This window comes from Apus apus, chromosome 5 (genome assembly GCF_020740795.1).
Source record: "Apus apus isolate bApuApu2 chromosome 5, bApuApu2.pri.cur, whole genome shotgun sequence".
In the NCBI taxonomy this organism is placed as follows: domain Eukaryota; kingdom Metazoa; phylum Chordata; class Aves; order Apodiformes; family Apodidae; genus Apus; species Apus apus.
In genome coordinates, this window is record NC_067286.1 from 26,728,898 (window position 1) to 26,756,261 (window position 27,364).

At 41.9% G+C, this 27,364-nt stretch overlaps 1 protein-coding gene across 3 annotated transcripts in view; it reads right to left on the reverse strand.

Moving 5' to 3' along the window:
- Positions 1–422: 422 nt before the first annotated feature.
- The window catches only part of RPAP1 (RNA polymerase II associated protein 1), a 44,312-nt gene continuing 17,370 nt past the window's right edge, over positions 423–27,364 (reverse strand). For all 3 annotated transcript variants that reach the window (XM_051621387.1, XM_051621385.1, XM_051621386.1), the window contains 18 exons: positions 26,030–26,145; positions 25,524–25,622; positions 24,982–25,083; positions 24,028–24,195; positions 20,938–21,120; positions 18,374–18,508; positions 18,029–18,208; positions 15,939–16,096; positions 14,450–14,629; positions 13,528–13,729; positions 11,310–11,419; positions 9,554–9,749; positions 8,502–8,651; positions 7,918–8,060; positions 5,832–6,636; positions 3,621–3,797; positions 3,062–3,118; positions 423–2,331 (listed from right to left, as the gene is read on the reverse strand). In XM_051621387.1, the coding sequence (XP_051477347.1) occupies positions 2,176–2,331; positions 3,062–3,118; positions 3,621–3,797; positions 5,832–6,636; positions 7,918–8,060; positions 8,502–8,651; positions 9,554–9,749; positions 11,310–11,419; positions 13,528–13,729; positions 14,450–14,629; positions 15,939–16,096; positions 18,029–18,208; positions 18,374–18,508; positions 20,938–21,120; positions 24,028–24,195; positions 24,982–25,083; positions 25,524–25,622; positions 26,030–26,145 (3,317 nt within the window). In that variant the 3' untranslated portion in view covers positions 423–2,175. The remainder of the gene's footprint in view (positions 2,332–3,061; positions 3,119–3,620; positions 3,798–5,831; positions 6,637–7,917; positions 8,061–8,501; positions 8,652–9,553; positions 9,750–11,309; positions 11,420–13,527; positions 13,730–14,449; positions 14,630–15,938; positions 16,097–18,028; positions 18,209–18,373; positions 18,509–20,937; positions 21,121–24,027; positions 24,196–24,981; positions 25,084–25,523; positions 25,623–26,029; positions 26,146–27,364) is intronic.

Sequence of the window (27,364 nt, forward strand, 5' to 3'; positions counted from 1 at the left end):
GATGTATTTTCTGGGCATACACAGATGGCTTGAGGAACATCTGAGAACAAGAGGGGCTTTTGAGAATCAGGCAAAAGCTTCCTTTTTCCCCAGAGTTAACAAAATAAATGAAACCCACCTTCTCTCTCATCACCTACAAATACCATCTGTGGACAGTTTTTTATTGTCTTCCCACCTGTGGCACATGACAAGTCACAGAATACCCACCCTGTACCTTCCCCAGGTACACACAGCACTCAATACCCTGTGTTAGTGCCCCAGCACACAAGCAGGAGGATGACTTTGGCTTGAAGAGCTCTCTTACAGAGCTCCAAAACTCAGTGTGTTTTCTCACAGCAGCAGCATTCCCAGTATATTGATAAATTGCAAAGAGAACTATCCAAACTGGAGAAAGATTCAAATAAAGGACAGCATTCTCTTAATGAATAAAAAACAAAACCTGCAGAGCTATTTATTTACACCCTGTACACCTTACAAAACTCAACAATGCACAAAGGACTGGAAAAGTTTTTTAAACTGGGGGTCTGAAAAGTGAAAGGCAAAGTCCTTGATGAAAGCTGCTCTGAAACGGGCAGCTAGGAGTCCTTAAATTTTACCATCCATTGGTTTCGAAAAGACAACAGCTGGGCTCTCACCATATAGACACACTAGAAACTTGAATGCCTTTGCTTAAACCCTTTATCACATCAAGTACTTTTAAAAAAATTAACAGATCAAAAGCTGCAATAGAAGGAATAAAAAAATAATTAAATAAAGCATCAATTATACTCACATTCTATCTGAAATAAGGGGGGGAAAAGATTAAATGGTGTCTTTTCTGGCAATCTGAGGGAGGCTGTTAGAAAACTGCCAATGCAAAGATCCTACCACAGCCATAAAGTTACTGGCTGAAGCTGGCCTGTTAACAGTGTTTTGGACTCTTAGCAGGGACACTCACTACGGCAAGATCAATACAGGCCTGGTTTCTTGGCTTGGCCCATTTGAGAGGTAAAGAGAGAAGCTTAGGTCTTCAGACTGGGCAAGATCATCACCTTCCAGAGGAATTTATTCATAAGAACAAAACAAAAGAAATAACTTTAAGAAGTTTTCTTCATAAAAGTAAGTTCTCTAAACAAAACCCTGCTGGAGTGATCATAGTTCTGCAAAAATTATTGGATGATACTTTCTGTGAGATCCCACCTAGGGTAAATTCTGGACTTCACCTGGCACTCGTAATGTGGCTTTTAGGGCAATATATTTGCAACTCTTATGTCTAAGGCTGTAATACAGAATTTGGATGTAAAGCAGGATCAAATTAAAAATTTTTAAAATTAGATTTAAGCTTAGGAACTCCACTTCAAAATGTAAATTACATGCCCCCCCTTCTCAAGAGGGCAAGCAGATAAACAAGAAAATACTATTTTTTTTTCCCCTCACTTCCCCCTTTTTTACCCTACTGCCATGCATCCTGCCCTACTTTTTTTTTCTAATCTTTTTACACATGTAAACATATTCAGGGAGAAAATATGTCTGTTTATTGACTATCCAAATGACAGCCAAGGGAGGATATCCAGTGTTTGTAATACTACACTAGGAACTATTATTTCTTAGAAGTCTGACACAACACATCTGTGTGACTGACTGTGTACACAGAACATTGTCCTGGAAAAAACCCTGTTTTTTATATATATATATATATAAACCTCTCAGGATCAGCTTTTTCCCTGCTGTATTGTAATTATATTTGCAGAGGATAGCATGGAAAAGGACAATTTAAAACTCAAGGTACAAAAAAAATGCAAGGGAAAGATCTGGAAAAGACAGACATCATCTTGAGAACCTCACAGTTTCAGGCCTGACTGAACAAAGTTGCTTTTTCATTTCCTGTTTATTCAACAGTCTGGTGCCTCTCAGACACATTCTCACCTTCTCTGGGAAGAAGCAGAACAACCTGAAAGAGGATGGAGGAAAATGCTCCAGCATTCACCACAGAGAGATCACACACATATATAGCCATTTCTTGAGATGTGTATTGCTCTGCATGGCTAGAATAATTCTACTAGTGCTTCACTTTGCAAAGACACCAAGTGTCCAGGTAAGACTGGAACTGTCTGAAGTGCACACAGTTTCATCAGTAAAGCATAAAGTGAGCTCTTCCGTTCTTCCCCTTGGCCCTCTTCTTGCACAAGTGTTTTGCTATGAGACTAGAGCTGGTGCATGCTCCTTGTTTTCCTTCTGTGTCACCAGCTGCAAGTACTTCAGTCGCATGGGAGGGAGCTGCTCATAAAGGTCAAATCCCAAAGGACTCTCTGCATTCAGCAGTCTGTAGTAGAGTAGGTGCTTTTTCAAAGTCTGAAGAAAGAAACAACAGCCATTAAACATGTCTGAAAATAATCTAATCTTTCCTCCAACACAACCTAGCAACGTGACAGCTAGTAAAATTCCACCATGCCCAAATTAATTGTATCATTTTCAATAGAAGAGCTACAAAAGGTTTCTCCAAAAAAACAAAATCACTTTTGATTTGCATGAGATTTCCGCTGTCTCCTAAACAATCCCTCACAATGACTTCTTGGCACAAGTCCAAATGTGGTTTTGAATGAGATCTAAGAATTTACTCTGGAGACTAAACAAAAAAGGGCCAATGACCCAGCTCTGTCACACTTTGGCAAGGTCCCTGAGAAAATGAGAAACCTTACATCTGTTTTGTTCCTTGTGAGTGAAGCATCCAACTAAGAGTTAAGGGAGATCACTGCTGGCCACCTATTTCATAGTTGTGCTAGAATCATCCCTCTAGGACCAGATATAATCCCATTGTCCACATATAATGCTGCTTGGGCAAGAGGCATGGAAGTAGAGTACAGGAGATTATCTGGGTTCCAATGGGCTCAATGCTTTGAGTTCAATCACTACAAGAACTGGGTAACAGTATTTATAGCCACCACAGGTCAAGATCTCCTCTCATTCTCAAATTAGCAAGGTAATTAAATGCAAGTTTCAAAAGCCAAAGGTAAATCTGTAAGAGTACCATGTCTGAAAAACTTAAGTCCCAGTGGCATAGACTGAACCTCACAGATCCTACCTCATCCACCAACAGCCACGTCTTCCGCAGCATGCTTTTCCGAGCGGCATCAGCATCCTGGGAACAAAACACAAACTTCACTTGATATGGTGCAATGCCACCTTTGTCCTTTGACTACCACTTGGATCCTGCCTCTCTCCTTCATCCCCTGAACTGAATCTCACCTGACTTCTCAAATTTGAGGTACAACTGTAGACCAGAGATGAAGTGTTAGTGCAAGTAACCCGCGCTAGATGCCCCAAGCTCATGGGAGGGCTCATCAGCTCCCTCATCCTCTCTGCTTCATTCTTCCCTGCCATACTATAGCCCACATAGCTGATGACTTCAAAGGTTTATGTAGGATTTGCTACCATTAATTAGGGTATAATGATAAAGAGCTGCTGCCTGCATCTCACATGTGGATTCTCAAACAGCTGCCCAGCCCTCCAAATATTTTGCTTACGATCTCTGTTTTCAAGCCCAGTGCCAGTAATTCACCACAAACCATACTGGACCCTGCAGAAAAGCAGCTGCAAAATCCAAAGCTTCCAGCCCTTAGGCTGTGCTATCCAGGACCTACCTGTGTCGTGCTGTCTTGGGAGAAAATAAAACTGTTCACATGTGCTACAGCCACCACATAAAGAACAGGGCACCAGGCGTGGCGCAGGGCACCAGTGACCAGCGTTCGGAAGTAGAGTCGCAGGAGGTTCAGGTTGTCCTCAGGAGGGGAAGTGTATTGCTCAAGAGGCACAGGAAACTGAAAAAAACCCACCCAAAGGCAACATCACTATTTTTGTCAGGGTCTAAGTACTGAGGGGTTCATTACTTTAGGGTGTCCATTCCCAGCTGTTCCTGCATGCGCTCCTCTGTAACACAATGTACCTTGGTGGCACGACCCCCATTTGGAGCAGAGCTGTTACTGCCCACACGACTAACATGACAAGCCTTTCAGAAAGCATCCTCAAGACCTCTTCAGCTTTATGGAGAGATGTTTCACTGGTTAAATGACTGCAGTTGCTTTTTGGCACAGGTAAGAAGAGAGGTTTCAAAGTGAGGAGACAGAGAGCTTTCAACAGCACCACATTCCACAAATGTACCAGAGACACTTACACTGCCCATGCAGTTAGCCAGAAAAGGAAAGAAGATCTATGTGCCAGGGTTAATGTTGATAAGAGAAATTTCCAACATGTTCCAATTTCACTGTCTGGCTTCAAAAAATAGGTTAGAAAAGCTTTTAGTAACAACATGGTTTTGTTTGCTTCTCCCCTCTCCAGAAGTCAGATTTTTTTCTTGTCAATTCTGAGATAAGTTCTCTAGGGCTAAAATTACTTATTTTACTTTGGAGGATCTTCTCCACAAAATGAAAGACAATCATTGATTTTACTCAATTCAAAAAGCAGTCTGCCCTCTAGGGTATTCCTACTGTCCACCAGGGTATTTTTAACTCAAGACAAAAGGGAAAAAACCCAAACAAACAATACCATCTCAAGTGATCTTGCTCAATTTTTCCAAAACAAAGTTTGTTTTCAAGCAGCACTCCAACAAAACCATTATTCAAAACATTTGCCATTTTAAAAACTACTAAGCAGACAAAGAACAATCTACTTTGAAATGTTCACCATTGTAACATGCCACATTTGGACAGGGGGTATAGGGATCTGGTGTTGAAGGATCAAGATAAGACATAGAATCAAGGCTTTCATCAGGAATATGGTGTTCAGCTCTGTTGCTACATACATTTGTGGAACCTGAACTGAAGAAGACAGGGAAGGTCTACTGGGAACATCAATAGAACAGAGAGCTTACCAAAAGAAGCAGGCCAGACTATATTGGCTTACACGGCTTAAGAAACAAAGGCTCATCTGGCTATGATATAGAAAGACAGGCCACAGGGCTACTACAGTCAGAAGTGCTGCAACCACAGAATGGAAAGCACTGGTCTCAGGTAAACAGCTGTTTGGAAAACAAATTTTGAAAGGTTCTCTTTATTAGCAAGCATTTTGGCTAGATCAGGTATTGTCTGTCAGCTTAAACCCAGATAAATTCCATCCCTTCTGCTCTGCTCATTCAAAAGAGATGAAGTCCTGCACTTGAACAGCATGAGTTTTAATGCTGAATTACCCAGCAAAGCACAACTCCAGCATAACTACACATGGAAACACAGTTGAGAGAGAAAGTGACTATCCATTCACTGGGCAAGGAAAAGGTCCTCTCCAAGATTAGAAAATACTTATTTAAGGGAAAGGTAATTGATGGCAGAGGAACTTAAGGTGCAAACTAGCCCTTCATACATATAGGCCATAAATTAGAGGGAGGGTCTCAATCACTAGACCAAGCAGGGTATGGGACAGTTTCTACTGAAGACTGAGTATTTTCACAGCTCTTGTCCCTCACATATACACACTATCTGCTCTCAAAACAAAGTTTAACAGGCTTCTGAAAACAATCATGTGACAAAGCCCACACCTACAGGGGCTCTTCAGATGTACAATCAATCATGCTTCTTTTAAAAAAAAAAAAAAAGAAAAAAGATATACACTGCTGTCACAGCCCTAGATCAAAAGAGCATTGCTCTCCATTCCTATTCTATTTTATATTCCATGCACTGGACTTTCTTCAGAGACAATTAAAAGCTCCTAACCGAAGAAGGTATGATTATTATACTGGACAAGGAGTGATGAGGAAGGAGAAGCAGTGCTGGGAGGATGCCCAAATCAAGGTTGGAGACACAGAGGCAAGAGCTCAGTAACCCAGAAATATGCAGTGACAGGCAATCATAAAGCAAGATTACCTGCTGAAGTGGCACTCCCAGTGCTCGCAGGATACTTGTGTGCTCCCCAAAAACAGAGAGACGCAGATTAACGCTGAAACGCTTCTGTAGAGGTAGAAGAACAAAGACCCCAAAGAGTGGATCTCCAAAGGAAACACCTTCAAACTGCTCCAGAAGGCTTATATAGAGATCGTGGAAGGATGCCAAACCAGGGAGAGGAGCATCCAAGTTCAGGGAGTCCAATGCCTTGGGTTGGCAATACACAGAGAGAAGGGCAGCTGTGTAGCGGTGGATTGGTGCTTCCAGAAAGAGGTCACTGCCTGTGAGGAAGACACACATAAGCCGTGCAAGTTTGGCAGCAGTAGGGATGCTCTGAAGGGTTTTAGCACGCCAGGTCTCCAGCAATAAAACCCACTGCAGGTTCCAGGTCACAGTGTTGATGAGATCAGGTGAGAGAGAGTTAAGGACAGCCCCATGTGTCTCTGCATTAGTCACTTTGTTGTAGAGGCTGATAAGCGGAAAGAATGGCCAGTCTGAAGGCAGGATGGGCCCTTTAACCTCAGGAAGCAGCATTGACTGGATGAGGTAATTCTGTCCTCGGTAGGATGCTCGGGAACGTGTAAGGGTAGGCTGCAAGTGGACAAAATGAGAAAGGTAGCAGGAGCAAATAAAAGGCAGATTCTGGTATGATTCTCTCAGCAGGGCACCACGAGTAGCTTTTGAAAAAAATGCTGCCGCAGAGCCCGGTTGTGCCAGTTTGGCACTGGTACCCAGATGCAGAATATCAGAGAAGTCAGCTGCTTCTGGCCCTCCAGCCTTCCCTTCACTGTAAGATAAAGACAAACATCAGTTGAAGAAAAAAAGAAAAACAAACAAAAAACCGAACCAAACAACAACAAACAAAAAAAAAATCAACAAAAAACCAAGCACCAAACAAATTAAACCAACCACCACAGAAATTCATCTTTACAATCTTCCTGGACCAGGAAGAGTAGTATATCTACAGCACTTGCAACACTTACTCCAGAATTCAGTTATGATAATACTAAGTGCCTGTAAAGCATCTGCTTATTTACAGGGAATTCACAGCACTACATTTGGAGCTGGCAACACTAAGGCCAGCAGTTTGGTGTGGAGGCTACAAGCCCTTGTCCAGAGAGGCAGTCTAATTACCAACACAGCTGTCAGGGTGTTGAGATGAAATACTGCATAGGGTATAAAGCCTACGTGAATAATTAAGGCAATTCTCAAACTAATAGCTTTGCAGCTGGCAGTGGCAAGGTCACAGGAACCATACAGACTAGTAGTTAAAAACTGGGGGGGTATGTTTGTCAAATGCATGTGCCACGATCTCAGACCGGAGGCTGACCATGGTCTCAGATTACTTACCAAATTCTCACAAAATGGTAGCTCTATAGCAGGTATTTTTGAAGGAAAAAAAAACCAACAACGAAAAACAAACCCCACAACCCACAAACAAACAAACAAAAACCCCAACAAACAAAATAAACCCCCCAAAACAAACAAACAAAAAAAACACACAAAAATAAAACACCTCACCCAAACAAACCCACCCACAAACTTCCCTTCTTTCTGGAAAACTAAAGTACCTCCTTGCAGCACCTTGGTCCAACCTTCTACAGCAATGCACCATGGCAAATTTTAAAGATGGTTATGAACAAGATAAACTACCTTTTTCTTGGCCAGACATAGGAGGCTTCACATTTGAGATACTCATTTTTTGTTTCCGTGCAAAGCAGAAGACATCACAGTTGTCAAACAGCAAAAATTTGTGTAAGACAGCAGATGCTGGGCCTTAGTAAGAATCAGCTCTATCAGGAATCACAGGACTCTCACCACAGAGGAGATCAAAAGAAACTGGTCACATTTCTCAACATTGGTACATTGGAAAGAAATCTGCTACCACACTGATGGTTTGATTAGAAGGCTCCATGACTGGAGAATATGCCAGTAACTAGAATCTGAATACAAGCCCTACCAAAGGCCAAAAATCATTGTAAAATTGCAGTGCCATCATGTGCTTTTTCAGTTTTCCTAAGTTTTCCCATATATCAGACTACAGAAAGGAAAAAAACACAAAGCTTACGGAAGAAACTCTGGATTAAAGGCAAGATCTCGCAGGACCTCGTAAGCCACATGCTCACCCCCTGGCAACAGCCGGCTTAGCAATGCCATGGCAACTGAGTGATGGAGTGAGGCGTGCTGGGTGTAATCTGGACAAGTGCCTGCCTGTACAAGGAACAAAACAACAGATAAAAGCACTATATCATTTGTCAACGAGGCAATCAACAAGGACAGCAGGGTCAACCAAGACATATATCTCACTGGAAAGTGAGAGACAGAGGCAGACTGTAAGAACTGTCAGCATTACCAAGTCCTTTCTGCTTTCCCTAATTGTCTTAGACAGTCAGACCTCTGCTTAGCAGCACACTTGAAAGCTTTGTTCTCACTTTAGCCCCAGAAATATAATTTTGCCACCTAAAGTATTTTGGATCTAAATCCCCACATCGGTAACTGTAATGGGGCATGAAAGACAGCTGAAGTGTCACCAGACCCAAGTAAGGTAGAAAATGGGTACAAGAGCAGTTGCCAGTCTAACACATTGAGTTGGAGAGGTCAGGGTAAAGTCAATCCCTTGGTGAGAGAAAATGAAAGGACTGACAACGATACCATTTTCCGAGCCAGCGCTAACACAAAGTACTGCAGGTGATATTCATGGCGCAGGATCCACGCAGATGAGGGAGTTACAGAAGGAGGTCCAGTCTGCCAGCTTTGATGCAGATAATCCTTCAAACCTCTGAAGCCCAGCACAGAGCTGTACTATAAAGGAATCAGAAGTGGAGACAAATACTACTAATAAAGTTTGTGCTTGGAGAAAAATAAAGCATAGCTCTCCCCAAGACATAGCCCAATGTTTTCATAGGAGAATTCCTGTTGGTTATTCCAAACGGGATATTTAAAAATAGCCTGATGAATATCTGCTTTTCTGCCTCAGGACTCACCTGCATCCATTATGACCATTCCCACTGCAGGTAACCAACAGTCACTGCCTACATTTTGCATAGTACTTTGTAAGGCAGAAGACTGGCCAGTGGCTTAAGATGTTTTTCTTATCTGGCCAGGTATTCCTGCTCAGCTGTTTCAATGTAAGTTGACAGAGGAAGGCTTTGAGACAGTGTATGCTAGGCATTCCATCTCTCTAGGTCTCTGCCATTTCCTCTTCAGAGTTTGCAGTCTTCCATGACACACTTACTCTAAAAATTCAGGACAACTAGAATTGGGAAGACGACTCTGCAGCTGCTGTAGCACCTGTTCTGTTTAATTTTATCTCATTTTTCCTTGTTACATATGCTTCAACTATCCCTTTCCTCCTCTGACACTCATTTATTTTGCTTAGCCAAGTAACAGTTGTTTAACCCTTCTCAACATTCTTTATAAAGCCACCTTTTACATATCATCATTCATCATTCACCCTATCATTCCAGCTTCCCAGTGTCAATTGGATATTGAAATTCAAAGACAAGACATTTTTCAGATCTTTGTCCCACCTGTTCCGAAAATGATGTATTTTTCTTGATAGTAGTTCGATATTTTTAAAATAAAAATACACTATTCCTTTTTAACAGACGTACTAAAATCACTCTTAAGCCTGGGAAGATACAAACATTACCTTCTCTCACCGTCATTCACCTAAAACTTACAGTGAAAAAGTCTATTCTCACCTTTCTAGTCAGGCCTTTGTGAATGTGAGTGATGCTATCCACAAGAAACAGGAGGGCAGTAAGGAAGGGGAAAGGTGACTGGGAGCCAACCAGGCTCAAAGGAGGTTTGCCACCAGTGCAACTCAGAGATGTAATGCTGGAGACGGATTCTGGTGCTGGGGAACAGGACAGAGGGTTGCACAAAGCAGAGCATGGCCTGTGTGAAGAGATAAAGAGAGCGGAGAGGTCAGGTCAAAAGCACTCATACCATTGAAGAATGTTACTGTTTGAGCTGTGCCACACATTGCAGTAAAATGAAAGCCCCGAAGACTGTGCACAGAAAAACCTAGTATCACAGTTGGTTAAGTAAGCAACATCGCCACAGAGGCTCACGCCAGTGGAATGTTGTGAATTTGAATCTTCAGGTAAGTTGTGCATGACATGCAGAAATACTGATGCAGTGACGCATCTCTGATGCCAAACATTTGAAAGTACTGGGCCTTTGAGTAAAAATAATAAAAATAAATGCACCTTTCCCCATGTACATACGTAAACCAGCCTAAGAAAGCCGCCCACCCACTCAAGACATTTCAATAAGCTGGCAGGCAAAGCCAGGAAGTCCGCTTACATCTAAAATTGACCTTGCAAAAATACTGTCCCTCATTATTCATGAAATACGTATTTTTTAAAGCCTTTTCAGTAAGAATCCAGCTTCAATGTACGTGAATACGACTGTGCATACTGCTCATGGTGGGTGTGCTCACTCTCTGCAGGTAAAACTACTTTTCTTACCTGCAGTGCTTCTGTAGCCCACACTAGACATATCACGTCTGTGCAGGCAAGACCACCACATGGAAGTGTCCACAAGCACGTTGCTCAACAGTAATGGGGCAACAGGGCAAATCACATCAAAGATCCATGTAAATACTCCATGACAAATAACTCATTCTTTAAATGCCTTGCTCTTCTTTGCACTGGCGTTACCATGCAGGAGATGTGTGAACACATCCAGGGCTCACAGAGTACCTCATCTGACCAGAACATTTAGACAAGATGGCCAAGACACTAGGCAGAGATGAGCTGACTCTTCATTTTTACCAGCCAGTGTTAAGAACAGCCTAGGAGGATTCTTGCTGATGTGCTTTTACAGCCTGACCAAACCCATTCTTCTCAGAACTCAAGGATAGGCACGAAAGGGCCTAATAAATTCCCTTCTGCTGGAAGCTTTGGTGCTAAGAGCTTCAGACATCAGTTCTCAGTCATGAAAGAACATGGGCCAAATTGTTTCGTGACCACTCAAATACAATTTAAAACCAAAGATTTCAAGGGCCTTTCCATCAGCTGTTCTCAGAAGCAGTAAGATGTCTCCATGACTACACATTAGGCCTTTCAGATTCCCCCTCGCCAAAGCATTGATCACAGGCTAGCAGGGAGGCTTCCTCTACGGCAGACAGTGCTGAACAGTTCCCAGAGCCAGAGACACAGCTTGTTATTCAAAATTCTGAAAGAACTGTTTGGTATCTGGAATTTCACTTTCCTGCAGGGGCTTTCAAAGCCTTAGACAAGTTCTGCAGGAGCTTAAAGGTTAGAGTTTAAATTATTTTATATAAGCAGCATTACACATATCACACGAATGGTACACACACAAACACTCACCTCCCTAATGTAAGAGAGACTCAAATTGATGTTATTTTTTTTTTAAAACCTGGGAACTCAAAGAAGATTCAAAGCTCCCTTAGCTTCTGGCAACAACATCTTAATGGTGAAATCACTCTACCTGAGCAAGTCCCACATGCTGTGTATGGCTGGATGGCTGAGAAGGGGCTGCAGCACCTCAGATGTCAAACGTTCTAACTCCTCTAAGCAGTCAACTGGATTGACTGATGGCTGCAGAAGACATGGAGAAAGACAGGAAAAGATGGTGAATGAAGGCATTACAGTGAGGGCAACCCAGGTTGATTTAATTGCTTTCGCTGTGTTAATTATCTTATTGCCAGATGACATCATCTCCATAGTGGCACTGCTCTAGGTTACAGCTGGCCTCACTCACTGCTGGTAGTGTGGATGATCAAAGCTGGCACCTCAAGGTGTTCTCACACCCATTAAAAAAGGAAAAAAAGTTATTTACTATGAGGGTGATGGATCACCAGAACAGGTTGCCTAGAAAGGTGGTGGAGGCCCCATCCCTGGAGACATTCAAGATCAGGCTTGATGGGGCTCTGATGGTCTAGTTGGAAATGCTCCTGCTTATTGTAAGGGGGTTGAACTAGATGACCTTTAGAGGCCCCTTCCAACTCAATACATTCTATCATTCTATGAAAATGCCTCACAGGGCTTTCTTAATTAGCTGGACGTAAGGTATGGGATCCTTGGGATCAAGATTCCCTAACGGAAAACTTGCCCTCAGCGGCTAAACCCTCCTCCCCATACCATCTACATGCTGATCTGTTCATTCAACTTGAAGATGACACAAAGGTGATGAGAGCTGCCGAGAAAGCAGACTGGCACCAAGAGTGTCTCAAAAAAATATTAAAAAAATAAAAATCAACTGTATAAAGTGTGATTGACCTACCCATTGAAGCATGACTGTGGTTGAACATTGACAGAGGAGGATCTGTGGCTTTTAGAAAACCATTCCAATTCTTCCAACCCTAGTAAGCAATATTCCAAGTTGAAGGAACATGCTGGCAAATTTTAATGTTCTTTCTCTTCATTAGAATGCTGCTTTACTACACAGAAATACTAATTTCTAGAACATAAAATCTAATTTTCGCCATGTGAGATCCCCCTCCAGAAATCAATACAATCTACACAAAGATGTTAACCTTTGTTATTAGTAGTCTAACAAAAATATTCCAAGAAGGTTCCAGTACATACTGATCTACAGGTTGGTTTTGTTTTTTTTTTTGCACTAGTCCATTCCAATGTGCTATTTTTTTTAACCACAGATAGATGATTGAACTTCTGTTTAAGTGGAGATATAAAAAATCTTATGTCGTAGTTCAAGGACTTAAATTATTTTGTCAGCCACTCTTCTGGGATATTTATATAGGTTGAAAAGGAATATTAACCTCCTGGTTATCCTGGTCCTCTAACACTCAGGACCTCATAACAGCATGTGAAGGGTACTACCAAACTTTGGGGCACTGAAGACATCTTTGAAAGATACTGGTGGGTTTCTGCCCCAGCCACAACTAACAAACTCAATTGCTTTGGGCAAGTTTCAGAAGAGTTGCAAAAGTGTGAATAACTACAGCCATTAAATTACCCCTATACCTTGTAGACAGCTCTCCCAGGTCAGAACTCAGGCATGTCACTTGGGCAGTAAAGAGGAAACTTGCATTTACCTTTAGCTACCTTAAAGATTCATGTTCTAAACTATAAGACATTATTCTTCAACAGCATCACACTGATGTGTCACCTTTAGAAAACTCACTTTAAAAGACAGTCATATACTAAAACTGTAACTGGTTACAGAAATTGACTTTGAATGTCAGAGAGGCAGCAAATTTATCTTTATTGTTTCCTATCCGAAGTTCATATGGCAGGACCCTCAACACTCAATCTTCCAACCACATTATTGCAGTGCAGCTGTCCACATGTGAGCTCTGACCACAGCAAATGCAAACATGTGGAACAGGGAGAAAGGATTGCCAAGTTATGTCACATTTATTTCATGCTTTGGACCTCTGCAGTAAATCAGTACGGTCACAGCACTACCACATACCTTGATTGTGACTCTGAGCCCAAAGGAAGAAAGGACAAGAAAGGAAGACAGTGATATTTAGCACTGCTAATGTGAAGGATAAGCAGACTTACCTAACCCTAAATGGCATATAGCCTAGATATAAGCAGGGGTAAACAAAATCTAGTCCTCAGCTAGATGCCTAAACATCTGTCTTTTTCAGCATTGACTGTTAAGTTCAGATTTTCAGAGGTAATACAAAGGCTGATGCTGGTGAGATGAAAAGACATCCTGAATTTTCAGGCCTTACCTGTTGGCTGCAAGCACTATAATAAACTCCCAGGTAGATCAAATAAGTTGTGGTCAGAGGCTGGAGAGTTTGCCAAGTTTCTGTCTGGGATATCTCCTTAAGGAATTTTCTCAGATTGGTCTCAAGGAAGGGCTTTAAGCCTGATACTTGATTCCACGCTACTGGAGGAGGGGGAATCTGTTCACTATCTTCTGAGCTGTTACTGAAACACAATGGAAGAATGACACAGGATAGAATACATCTCAGAAACAACTGACTCTCTAAATTATCATTTTTAATATCAAGATTTCCAATTGCATGCAATAGTCAACAACAGCTAGTTGGGGAAAAAAGTCTTTGCACATTCCAGCACAACAGCCCAAATCAATTTAGGCAGAAAGATGAAGTTTCTTCACCTGCACTACTCTACCCTTGGGCTATGCTGCAGTTTCACTGAACACAGTAGTGTGGTATCTAGCTTTAGTTAGAGTTTCTTGCTTTTCACTAGAAAAAGTAGCTGTGTCATTAGCAAATCCTACTGCTTTGCTGTCTTTCAAAAGCAACAACCTCTTAATCCTGACCCGTTCTGGTCTCTGCAGAGAGGTTTTTTTTCCTCCAAGCCTCAGGAAGTTTGGAAAGGTCAAAGGAACTTCCTAGCTCCTTTCAGCAGGGTGTTTGGCCAACACAGCCCTTCTGCCCCATAGCTGAACAGATTTTTACTCTTGCCTCTTACCAGGCTAGCAGGTACACTGCTGTCAGACTAGATTCTCCTTCCTACCTTGTGTCAGAGGGAATACACCTCACCATGCAGGGATTTGCATATGGGACAGTAAACCATGCAAAATAAAGAAAAAAAGGTGACAGGCATGTCTCCAAACCAAGTAGAGTGAAGACAGGATACCAGCTACTCACATGCACAGAACCGGTGAGAGAGAGGGCCTACCTGCTCAGCCTGGCCTGCAGCTCTGCCGCGCAGCCCGCTGTCTGCGTCATGCCTGTCAGCAGAGTGACCACTGCCGTAGCTCGCTGGACAGACAGCTCAGCCATGGGGCTCCTCCCTTGGCAAGCACTAGGCAACTCAGGCAGGGACTGCAGTATCCTCACCAGCACAGGGTAGAGATCCCTAAGGCACGAATCACAGAATAGATTATGTTGAAAAGGGTATCTGGAGAACATCTATAGTTCAACTCCCTGCTCAAGCCAGGTCAGCTAGAGCAAGTTTGCCAAGGAACATGTCCAGTTGGATTCTGGATATCTTCAAGGACAGAGGGTGCACCATCTTCCTGTGCAACCTGCTCCAGTGTTTGATTACCACCACAGTAACTTTTTTTTTTTTTCTTACACTGAAGTGAAATTCCCTCTATTTCCACTTGTGCCCATCGCTTCTTGTACTTTCACTTCCCACCACTGCAATAATCTTTTTTGCACCCTCCCATCACATACAAAATGGATAAAATGAGATTATGAGAATTATTACTATCACCAAAATAATAAAAATAAACAGACATGGAAAAAAAGGAAGAATGTCATTCCAAATTCACCTGAATGGAATCCACCATATATTTTGCCTCTAAGCATTCTGAAAATCTCTTGGAAAAAACTTATTTTATTCTTCTTTCCCTAGTTCTCAAATTCTCAAAGCACATGCAGTTACAACCATGCAAATTTAAGGCACTTTCTGCTGTTTCTCTTTCCACAAGATTATTTACTGTGCTAAAAAATAAAAATAAATCATACACAGTTTTTACTCTTTCTTAACCAAGACATGTGACTGGGCTGCAGAACACAAAATGCTGTTGTGGAGAGAGAATCTCCCTTCTGAAACTTAATACTGTCCTCCCTTTTACTCCTCTCCAGAACAACTCTATTGCCATATTTGTGCTTCCAAATCAGTGCAATTACAGGAAGATTTAATGCTTGACATAGGTGAGACTTATCTCCATGCAGACCTTGACGGTCAAGCACAAGAACTTGTACTGAACTGAAAGCAGATGCAGGACACAGAGTTTGTCTGCCTCACTTTGCATGCAGGCTGGTGACTGCTGCCCACAGATTGGCATTAGGTCACCAGATTCAATCCTAGGTGTGCTGCAAACTATGTGTCTTGATGTCACACAAGCACAGACTATTCATGCCTTCAGGAGGAAAAAGATGCAGCCCTAAGAAGTTAAGTTCATTCCCATGGTACAGAGAAGAAACAACTAAATCCCAGTGCTTAAACACAGAAAAAGAAGAAGCAGAATAAAGACAATACTCAACACAAATACCTTCAGAAACTGAGGTTTACTGCAGGAGGCCAGAGAAAGTGAGATAAGATTCCCTGAAGGGAGTAGAGACTGAGCCTGGAGATCCCTGTATTTGCCACTCTGGAACAGGCTGTCCATTTTCTCTGTTGTGCCCTCCACCCCCATTCCTCCAGCTTTGGACTGTACCTGTAGAGATCACAGGCCTGGCCATAGCCAGCTGCCACAGCCCACAGCCGGAAGGCTTCGGTGCTCAGCCTGATGGCTTCTTCACCTGGCAGGAGTAAATCCAGTGGGTCTTCAGCTATGAATCGACTTAACCGACTTTTCATTTCAAATTTACTAAGCTAAAAATCAAACAAACAAAAAATAAAAGAATTAACAACAAGAAAGACTAAGGGATAAGAGAAGGGTTAGTTGCACCCATCATTACCTCATTACACCGACACTCCAGAAGAACTGCTGACTTCAATTCAGCTCATTCTAACCTCCTCTTGCACTGCTCACATCTGTGTTTATCTTGTGCAATCTTAAGAAGCATACTAAGAATGATCAATAGATGGTCAATGGCTAATAAGAGAGAAATATTGCTGGAAGGGATGCCTAGGTGTTACCTAATCCATTCTTAAATCAACTATACCTCAATAACTTCTGATGGAGGTTTGTCTAGCGCACACACACACCTTGTTTTGGATGCTCTCCACAGTATTTAATTGGTTTTCAAAATATATCTAATTATCCTTCTTTAAGTAGCCATAAATAGAACTCTATTAGTCATGATTACAGGTAAAGATACACATTATGAAAAACACTAAATGGCTTTCAGAGGTCCTACAACCTCAATCTTCCAATGATTCTGTACTTACTTTATGAAAAGAGTACTTCCTGCCTATTACTTTTATAAGATCATAGAATTTTGATGCCTTGAAAATGATCTGAGGTTACTTTAGTATTGAATTAAGCATGACATGACTCATTTGCAGCTCTTTAGAAATAATTTCTATACTCCCTCACAACTGGGTATTTTTACTTAGCCATAAAAAAGAGCTTCTCTTTGCCTCTCCCACACACACAAAAGCTTGTGTGTGCTGTCTAAACAGATGAGGTAATGATTTATTTTTCACAACACAAGGACATATTATAGATAATTTAAAATTCAAATGTTTTAGAGACATCTTGTAGGGAAATCAATGCACACCAGCAAGAGAGCAAAAGGAGCTCATGAATCAACTGTCAATTCTGACACCCCTCCTACAGAACAGAGGACAAAGTAAAATTTACTTCCAGAGGAGGAAGGTGGAAGAATTTTGTTGTTGGCTAAAATAAATTTCTACATTGATGATTTTTATTTCATTTTTATTATCCATTCCTGTGTTTAAGTGCCTGTAAAAAGCCATATGCAAGTGCAACAGAACCTAAACCTGAGTGGCAGGAACCTTGTAGTCAGTTCTTACATGCCTTGAAGCACCTGGAGTACACAAAGCCTGAAATAGAGTAAAATTCAGAGATTTTTCTGTTATGTTCCTAGCACCACTTGCAGCCTTTAAGTATCTCACTATCCATTATCAGCACATTATTCAATGTATTTTATACACACACAGGTGTTCTTGTGCTGATGTTAGCAATTTGCTGATGGCAATTTATTAGATGCTATTAACAATACTGAACCAAAAGCCCTAAGAAGTGCTCATGGAACTGCAATGGTTGCTGCTCTTGGTAGATTTTATGCATTTATAGCACCAGTGTGATGACCTGTATGAATGAATGCAATTATCTCTGAAGTGGAAAACCTGTCTAGAAGTAGATAAGAGGAGCTGGAAATACTGATAAATCTCCCCAGAGTTACTAAGACAAATGAATGGCAGAAAAGCTCAACCAGGGTTGTAAAACACAGGGATAGGGATTAAATCTCTGCTTTATACAGTCCTAAACTGCCTACCATTGGAACGTGAAAAAAGAGCACACACACCAGTGTGTGCTCTAAACATCTGATGTTGGTCAGTATCACTGAGCTGTGCTATGTGATTTTGCATAACTCTGCTATATAAAACAAAAAAGCAGAGAAAATCTTGAGATGGCTCTTCTGCTGGTACACAGTAGGAGGCATCATTACTATGTTGTCAACAGATCCTTCAAAAGACACATACGTACCTTCTTCACAACGACTATTTCAGCTTCAGCTCAGTCACTTCCAATTAATCATTCATCTTTATTTAGAAAGTAAGGCACAGAGAACAGAGGCTTTTGCAATCAGAGAAGCTCTTCTGAGAATCACTCACCAGCCTGGCTGTTGCATTTCGGCCTCCAGATGCCAATACTCTGATGAACTTCATAGCAGTGGCACAAGCAATTCCATGGAGGCTGGTGAGTAAGTGCCCTGGTTCAGCCACTTGGGGATCCCACTGAGTAGGGAGAAATTCCCTGACAATGGTCTCAATCAACCGAGGACAGTCAAGCAGCTGCACAGAAACAGCAGGCAGCACAAATAACTAAAGGTAAGCCATTACAGACATGCAGAAGACTTGTGAAAAATACATGTGTCTAATCTTGTTGCCATAACTTTATGTGTCTCTTTCTTCCCTTTTCAAACCTTTCTCTACCATTCCAGAATTTTGGAGATTTACCTGGCTACATGCTTCACTGGAGTGCCTTGCTATGTGGGTAAGGATGTGCAGTATATCCAGGACTACTGTTGGAACAGGTCGTACCACCTCCAGGATGTACCTCAGCCGGTGCTGGATCCGTGTCTTCAAAAGTCCCTGAAAGGAGAAGAGAAAAAAAATCCATTATGCTCCTTATGACTGCTCTCTGAACTGCAGCTGCTGGAAGACAAAAGCAGATTCAATTACATCTTCTGCAGAGAGAAGGTGTTAAGCTTACCAGTGGGGAAACAAATAAGTTTCTGAGAATTTGCCAGTATGCTCACAAATGAGCAAGAATTAGCTCAAGAGAGCTAATAGAAAGTAATTAACTTATGTTCCACATCAGGCCACTGGTGGGGTTTGGATACTAGTGTCATCCAGAGTAAGAAATTCTAAGTAACAGGGAAAACAACATTCATGTCCCTATGAAGGACTACTAAAACCTAACAAGGCTGAAAAGGATTCTTGTGCTCCATGAAGCATTTTGGCCAGACACCACCTCCACCTAACACAGCACTCTGTCTGATAGTACCTATTATGCCAGAGAAAGCTGAGAGAAGCAGAAAGCAGAACCAATCCCTATCCTGCAGTAGGAAAAGAGAGATGCATAATGTTATTTTTGTTTTATGGTTCACAGAGCAGAAGACCCCTCTATCAGTGGTGGTGCTAAGAAACAAATCTTCAGTTTAAGTGACAGCATTATGCATTCCCAGTTCTGGGAAAACACAACTTCACAACACCTGAGTTCATAGTATCAATAGTTTTAAAAATTGCAGCCAAGCAAAGTTGTAGCTCTAGACCTGACCAAGTTCAGCTGCTACTTTAAATATTTATTTTTCTGTGTGGAGTAATTGGGCTGTAGCAGCTGATTAGCAGATGTGAAATGGAATTTCACAACAACTGTAACAGTAGAGATTTTATCCCAAATATCTTCTGAGTTTAAGCCACTTGGAATAAGTTAAAATCCTTTATGCTGAACCACACAACTGTTTCCAGAATCACAAGCTGATCTCATCTCTTCCAACTCTCTTATTAAACATCTGAAAACACGAAAACTCGAAACAACACCAGATGCCCAAGTACAGTAATGCATACAGTTCAGCTTTTAATCAAGTGCCATTCAAATACAGGCTGAAGCATATAGATTAACTGATGTGATCACAGGTTTTAATGATTGTAGCAGGCAAGAGAGTTACATTATCTCCACCAAGGCTGGGATTGAGATAGCAAACATTGCTATTTTTAGATCTCCTCTCAGGAATGCAGAATTAGGCTTAAATACGTGAGGAATTCCCTCCTAATGCTGTAACACTGTATCTGAGAAATGCAAATATGAAGAGTGAAATTGGAGAAATGCAATAGCCCCCTTATGTCATAGAATCATAGAATCATTAAGGTTGGAAGAGACCTCAAAGATCATCAAGTTCCAACGCCCCTGCCATGAGCAGGGAGCCCTACCACTAGACCAGGTTGCACAAAACCTCGTCCAACCTGGCCTTAAAAACCTCCAGGGACGGGGCACCAACAACCTCCCTGGGCAACCTATTCCAGTTCCTCACCACCCTTATAGTGAAGAATTTCTTCCTAATATCTAACCTAAATCATCCCTCTCTCAGTTTAAAACCATTACCCCTTGTCCTATCACTAACTCCTCTGATGAAAAGCCCCTCCCCAGCTTTCCCATAGGCCCCTTTCAAGTACTGGAAGGCCACTATAAGATCTCCCCAGAGCCTTCTCTTGTTTAGGCTGAACAGCCCCAACTCTCTCAGCCTGTCTTCATAGCAGAGGTGCTCCAGCACTCTGATCATCTTGGTGGCCCTTCTCTGGACCCTTTCCAATAGGTCTATATCTTCCTTGTGCTGAGGGCACCAGAACTGTACACAGTACTCCAGGTGGGGTCTCACCAGAGCAGAGCAGAGGGGCAGCATCACCTCCCTGGCCCTGCTGGCCACACCTCTTTTGATGCAGCCCAGGATGTTTGGCTCTCTGGGCTCCAGCACACATTGGTGGCTCATGTCGAGCTTCTCATCCACTACCACCCCCAAGTCCTTCTCCTCAGGGCTGCTCTCCAGCCATTATGTTGAATACAAAAATAATGTAATTGTTCAAACCTAAGTAGTTCTGAAATATCTAGCAATAATATTCATGTTTAACTTCACATAAGTGTCTGCAGACACTTTAATAGTGTCTGGAACCTTTTCACTTCTAGCTCAAGTAAGTGAGCTTGAACATCATGTCTGTATGCAGCCTTTCAGCAAGTCATACAGGGTCATCCGTGTGCTTGTTGCCAATTTCTCTACAGGGAGTTAGAGATACTTAATGACACTGAAATCACACAGGACAAGTCTCAACATTTTGAGAGATCAGTAAAATTACCCTTGTGGTAATATATGACAGAAACATAACATTCAAAAGCCAGGGAAGAGCTCTGACTCTTGTTCAGAATGTTCTTAATAGCATACACAGGAGAGATGTTTCACAGCACAGACAGCCACTGTGCAAAACTTACTTTCCTAAAAAGATTTCAGGTATAGCTCTGTGCTTACCTTTACAACATCGTATCGGGCCACATCTGGATCTGGCTTGTTTTCATCCTTTGATTTTTTATCTTGAGACTTCTCTGTTCCATTTAAATCTTCTTCTTCCTCCTCTTCTTCCTCTTCATTGCTGGGGACAAAGGGGAATGCAGCCATCCCTTGGTACCATGAGAAAGTCCAATCAAGGTATTTCTACAACAAGAGTAAAAGCATAAAGTTCTCACAAAGGCATCATGGAAGACAAAAGTTTTCAAGGATGCTTTTAATTATGGAATGCTTTATTGATTCCCACCTAACCCCAGGAAAACAGAAGCACAATAAGGAATATTCTAAACATGTCCAAATAGAATGTCATGCTTTTTCACAGAAGTGATTTACCCTATGACCCACACACACTCAGGAAATAATGAAAAGCAATTATCATGAGGTGAATTAAATTCACTACATAGGTAACAGAAACGGAAAAACATTTAAGATAAAAATAAATAAAAATCACCAAGGCTCTAGAAGTTGAACTGGAATTTGCCATTTATTGACTCTATTCCCATTTCTGGACCTGTGTGGAACTACTGAATCATACAGAATGATCACATAAAAATTGCTATGTTAAATTAAAGACTGTCTGGTGCATCTGTTAATGTTTGTTTGGCTTTTGTTTGAACAGCTTCAACAAATAAAAAAACCCCACGTTTTTTGTTCACAGCAATGACAGTGTCAGATACTCTCAAGTCCTGGGGTAATACTGCAATAGATTAACTTTCCAGAGAGTGGATTGCTCCCATAGCAGACCTACTTCCCCAAAAATGTTTTATATTATAAAAGACAGTCAAATCAAATGCTTACACTACTGAGTAACTGCTTTAAATTTCCATTTCCTGACCTGGTAATCAGAAATAACTACCACTTTAGTCAGAAAAGAAGTGGTACACTTCAAGGAAACTCTAAGCTGTTTTGAAAAATTTCAAATGGAAGTGCCAAGGAAACACATCAGATATTAAACATATAAACAAACAAAGTTGGTGAGTCAATTACATGGTCAGAAGAGGTCTGACTTCAGGGGAGGAAACTATGAGTCTATCTGGAATATAAAGTTTACGACTATAGCCTTCTTTCCACCAAGAGAAGGAAAAGCACAAGACAGAATAACCAAGTCTTCAAAGAAAACAAAGAGAAAGGTGCTTCCATCCCACAGCGATTGAATTGACAAAACCATCAGACATTATTTTTGTGTTTGTCTTCTGTGTTCACAGTGAGGATAAATCTTGTTTGCCTTATAAATCCTAAGGCAAAAGGCCAGACTTCCAGTCCTCCCCCTTCCTTACAGACCTTTTGAGACTCAGCAGCACAATACTCTAGGAAGGACTCTCCAAATGAGAAAAATATACTGACACAGCACTCACAGTGGCATGGAGACAGCCAGCAATCCCCACTTAAACAAGACATCACAACACAAACTTTGATCTGAAAGTCACAGCACTGCAGACAGTTATAAACCACAGCAAGATCAGAAGAAAGAAAAGCACCTTAAGAAGCTGATCCATAGCATTAATTACCTACCATAAGTGGGCAGGATTCATCTAGCAGAACACCATTAGGCTCATAGCTTAGAAAAGGAGCAAGATGTGGAGAAAACTACCCAGTCCTTCATTTTTCTTGCTTCCCCACTAGGGATAGCTCTGAAGGCCTGAGAGAATTTGAAGGGGCTTCTTGACATCTACCCATACTTCTCTATCACAAGCCCCTTTGCAGTCTCCCACCAGAACAGCTCTCATGGAAGGAATGTGAAACTCAGCCCACAGAATGCTTTGCCTCTAATGGACTGCTTCTGTACAATCTTGCTGCTCAGGGCTGTCTAGTATTTCTAAATGCTAGAATCATAGAATGGTTTGAGTTGGAAAGGACCTTAAAGATCATCTAGTTCTTGGCCAAGTTCATGCACTTGGTCTTAGTGAACTTCAGAAGGCTGGCATGGGCCCACCTCTCAAGCCTGTCAAGGTCCCTCTGGATGGCCTCCCCTCTCTCCAGTGTGTTAACCACACCACACCACACCACTTGGTGTCATCAGCAAAGCTGCTGAGGGTGCACTCAATTCCACTGTACATGTTACCAACAAAGATGTTAAACGGCACCAGTCCCAGTACAGGGACACCTCTTGTCACTGGTCTCCATTTGGACATGGAGCCATTGACCACCACTGTTTGAGTGCAACCAGCCAGTCAATTCCTTGTCTACCAAGTGATCCATCCATTGAATTAATATATTTCCAATTTAGAAACCAAGATGTTGTGCAGCACAGTGTTGAACATTTTGCACAAATCCAGGTAGGTGATGTCAGTTGCTCTCCCGTTGTCCACCAACACTGTGACCCCATCATAAAAGGCCACTGAATTTTTCAGGCACAAGCTGCCCTTGCTGAAGCCATGTTGGTTACCACCAACCACCTCCATATTTTCCAAGTGCCTCAGCAGAGCCTTCAGAAGGATCTGTTCCAGGATCTTGCTAGGTACAGAGGTGAGACTGACCTGTAGTTCCTCAGGTCTTCCTTTTTTCCCTTTTTTACAAAAAGCGAAGACCCAAAAGAAGTTTCAACCTTGTAACAGGAGAAAAAGCATCAAGGAGACAATAGACACACAGGCAGACAAAATTAGGTATTTTTTCAATGCAAGAAAAGCACGAGAACAGCAAAAAATGGACAAGAGAGAAAAAGAAAACAGCATCATTATGAGGCATAAATGAGAGCAGGGAGAATAGTTAAGAATATTGGCAAGAAGCCAACAACATAAGAGGCCAAATTAAAAAAAACAAATTGTACACAGACATTAGTAGTGGCCTGATCTAGATTGTAAATATGTCAAAAGGAAGAGAAGCTCAACGGCCTGAATTTAAACACAGGGCAGAGTTAATTCAAACAGGAGAAAAGATGTCTGAAACTCTCCAACTCAGATTCCCTGCTCTGTCCCAAAGCACAGCAGTGGCACTCCATTGACCATTAAGCTAACCCATCCAGCAAGCCTTTGTTCAGGCTACTTACCATGTCTTCTCATTTCGATTCCTCAGCTCAGCATGAAATCAAACCCAGGCACTTCACAATTGTCTCACCTCATCATCAAGTGACACCAGCAGAGCCCGCAGAGCGCCAACAGATGCTGCCATGACATTATCCACTGCATCATCCAGAGAGAAGCGCAGCAAGAAGAGAAACCCAGCATCAAGCAGCAGTCGCAGAATGCTGCCCTTCAAGGAGGCAGCAAACTCTCCAGCTCTGGCCTGAAACATATGCCACACAGAGCCAGTATTAGAGCTGCCTCACCTGGTACATCTCAACATTCTGCATGTTTGCCTCTTCCCATTTCTACTGTAAAGAAGCTAAACTGTGCGCATGTTTTTTTTTTTCCTTTATTTTCTCCTCCTTTCATCCTACAGAGGCACAAAACTCCAGTTCCTTAGTGCAGGAAACCTTTCTTTCTCAAGTCTGGACCCACATTCTGACTTCACCCTGTTCTGCTCCAACATTCTTCTGAAAACCACACATTTTCTCCTTCTCTGACTCCACCGCTGTTGGAGGGAAGGTTAGCACATCCCTTAAGAGTTAGGTGGAACTGTGCACAGAAGTAAGTACTCATTTTGCTTTATGCTATTGGCACATTGTTCTATGAGTAGGCTGGTTCATTCTCACTTCCTACAGAAAAAACACATAATAAGCTGGCTCAGAAAGCAGGAGTGAAAGGATCATTGCCAAAGATAGGTTTGTCACAGAAATAACACCAAAAAAGAACTTGTGTCCAAAGCACTAACAGAATGGAAGTTGCAGCACTGCTGCTGAACAACACTTGGAAGCATCTCCCTCCAGAGAAACCTGAAACTCAGTTTGTAATGTCCCAACACTTAACTTTTCTAACAGCTAGGTGATCCTCAGTGAAAAAGAATGCCCTGCTGGTGATTTTGCTCACCTTCATTGAAAAGTAGAACTCAGACAACTAGTACTAGAAAACCCAGGCCCTGATCCACCGGAAACTTGAATTATGACAAGGAATTTCATGGAAAGTGACTTACCTTTTGAACAATACGACCTAAGACCTGTAGAGCCAGTGTCCTCTGTTGAGTAACTTGGCTGCGAGACAAATGGAAGAGCTCTTGGAGAGAATAACCAGCCCTCTATACGGGAAAACAAAACAAACAATTCAGCTATAGGTAAAAATAGGCTCTTAAAATAAGATTAACTGTAAAATACTGCCTAATGGGAAATGAACTGCAATGCAATGTTGTTTGTTGCTTTGTGGCAACTGCAAAAGAGATTCAAATCATTGACGTGACGAGAAAAATGAACTTCTTAAGAAAAGCATGTATGTGCAGCTTTTTCCAACATGAATATCCTTAATGGCATTAAAGAGAAAGAGCATTAATGGAGTTTGCTGAAAGTAAAGCAGTTAATGCATGCGGACTCTACTTCTCTGCAGGACCTAGATTCTAAAGAAAATCACCCATCCTCACTTCCCAAAGGTTTTAGTCATTAAAAACCTCAACACAAAAGCAATCTGCCAAATCAAACCCATATAACAGAAATGGGTGTGCCCTTTCTTCTGTATGACACCTACCTCTGCCTCTTCTCCATGGTGATGCAGTCCTAGATGTGTTGGTAAATCAGCATCTGCAGGAATCAATTCTCCTTTTAAACTGAATCGAGCCTGCATTCCCTGCAATAAATGGTAGAGGGAGAAAGATTATTGCTATTGCCTTCCACTCCATTCACCACTTAAAATACCATTTCTTACATCTACTGCCGGAAGGTTCAAAAAGTCCCCAGGTCAGGCCTCAAATTCTTAAAAAAAATGTACTCCACTCTTCCCTTTTTTCTTAGCTTTCAGACCTGTTTCATCCCAGATTACAACTGCTAGACTCTCACTTTCTCACCCTCTTGAGCACTACAGACTGAACTATGTCCCATCCTACCCCTGCAGAAGAAACTGGGGCACTTCTCAGCCTGGTGAAGTCTTACAGATTGAGTAACCAGAGGAGTAATTTTTGAAGCCTTCAAAACTGTCACTGCTAACAAGCATGATCCAGGCACAAATGTCAAAAATACCAGTTTCTGTTTTCAAACCTTTTTAGTTTTCTTCTGTCGGGGTGAGGGCAAATCTTTCATCCATTCCAGCTTCTCAAACTCCACATTGTCCATGTGAATCCATTCCTTCCTGGGCTTCACAGGCAGATCATCATCTTTGTAGGGAGGGAAAAAAAGGCAGTCTTATCTTTCAAGGTATGGATAAAGAAAATAGCTCTTTGCCAACCTACTTGGCTTAAAGATGGCACCAAACATAGGATTCAGGTAGAATAAGAAGAAAACAGTTTTAAAACTGACCGTTGGCTGATGCATCAAAGGCTTACAGCATTTTCCATCTTTCATGAGAGCCAGAAGAGAAAGTAAACTTGCACTGCAACAAAATTTGCAGACAAGGCTAATTTGGGAGAAGCTGAACAGAAGTCAGGACACAAATAAGGTAAGTTAGCAGAAGCAGGGCAGAAAGCCCTACTTTTGAGAAAGCAAGCTAATATAATCTAAGGAAGGGAGTGTTAGGGGAGATGTGAAATGATTCAAAAGTATTAATGCCGAGAGGTTCAAGCAAATTACTAGAAGCCAGTAGGACTTCAGTCTAGATCCACTGGAGAGAGCACAAACACTACTATTCGTGCTTTTGTCACATTTGCTATATTGCTCCTCATTCTGTGTCCCTCTCTAAAGGTTTGAGGAGGTCAGCTCAGGATGAAAATATCTGAAGAGCTGGAAATTTGCACAGCTTGTCTGAGCAACAGCTCAGCGGGGAAACGGGACAGCTGAACAAGAATTTCCAAGATGCAAGTACTAATGGAAGAAATTACTGATATAACTTTATAAAAAGCTTTGACTAGAAGAATTTGAGAAACAAGACATTTATGCCTGACATCACAAGAGTTGCCCTGGGAAAGAGGCAGATCAGCAAGTGGAGGAATCACGCAAGTGAAGGGATAGGTGAGATATAAATGGAAATTATCTGAACACTGAAAAGGTAATGCTTCACTCCTAGGATACTATTCCATACTAGCATGAGAAGAGATGAGTTAAGAAGTCTTCGCTGTCTCAGGAGAAATCACACGTAAGGACAGAACAGGCAGCCTGAGGGCATGAAACTCAGCAGCATCACTCCTGCTGGCACAGCCCAGAACTCATTTGCATTGCAGCTATTAATCCTAGTGCTCTGATCTTCTCTTGCAAGGAACAGTAGAGTCCCACTGAGATGCTCTTCTTTCATCAAATCTTTTCCTGCTGAGAACTGACCTGAAACCTAACCTTCTCCTTTCTTCCAATTAGCAGATAAACTTTCAGGAAGGTCACTCATCCTTTCCTAGGATGAAGCTTCACCCTTACAATCAATGTGGTATTGAGTCAGGCAAGGAAGCA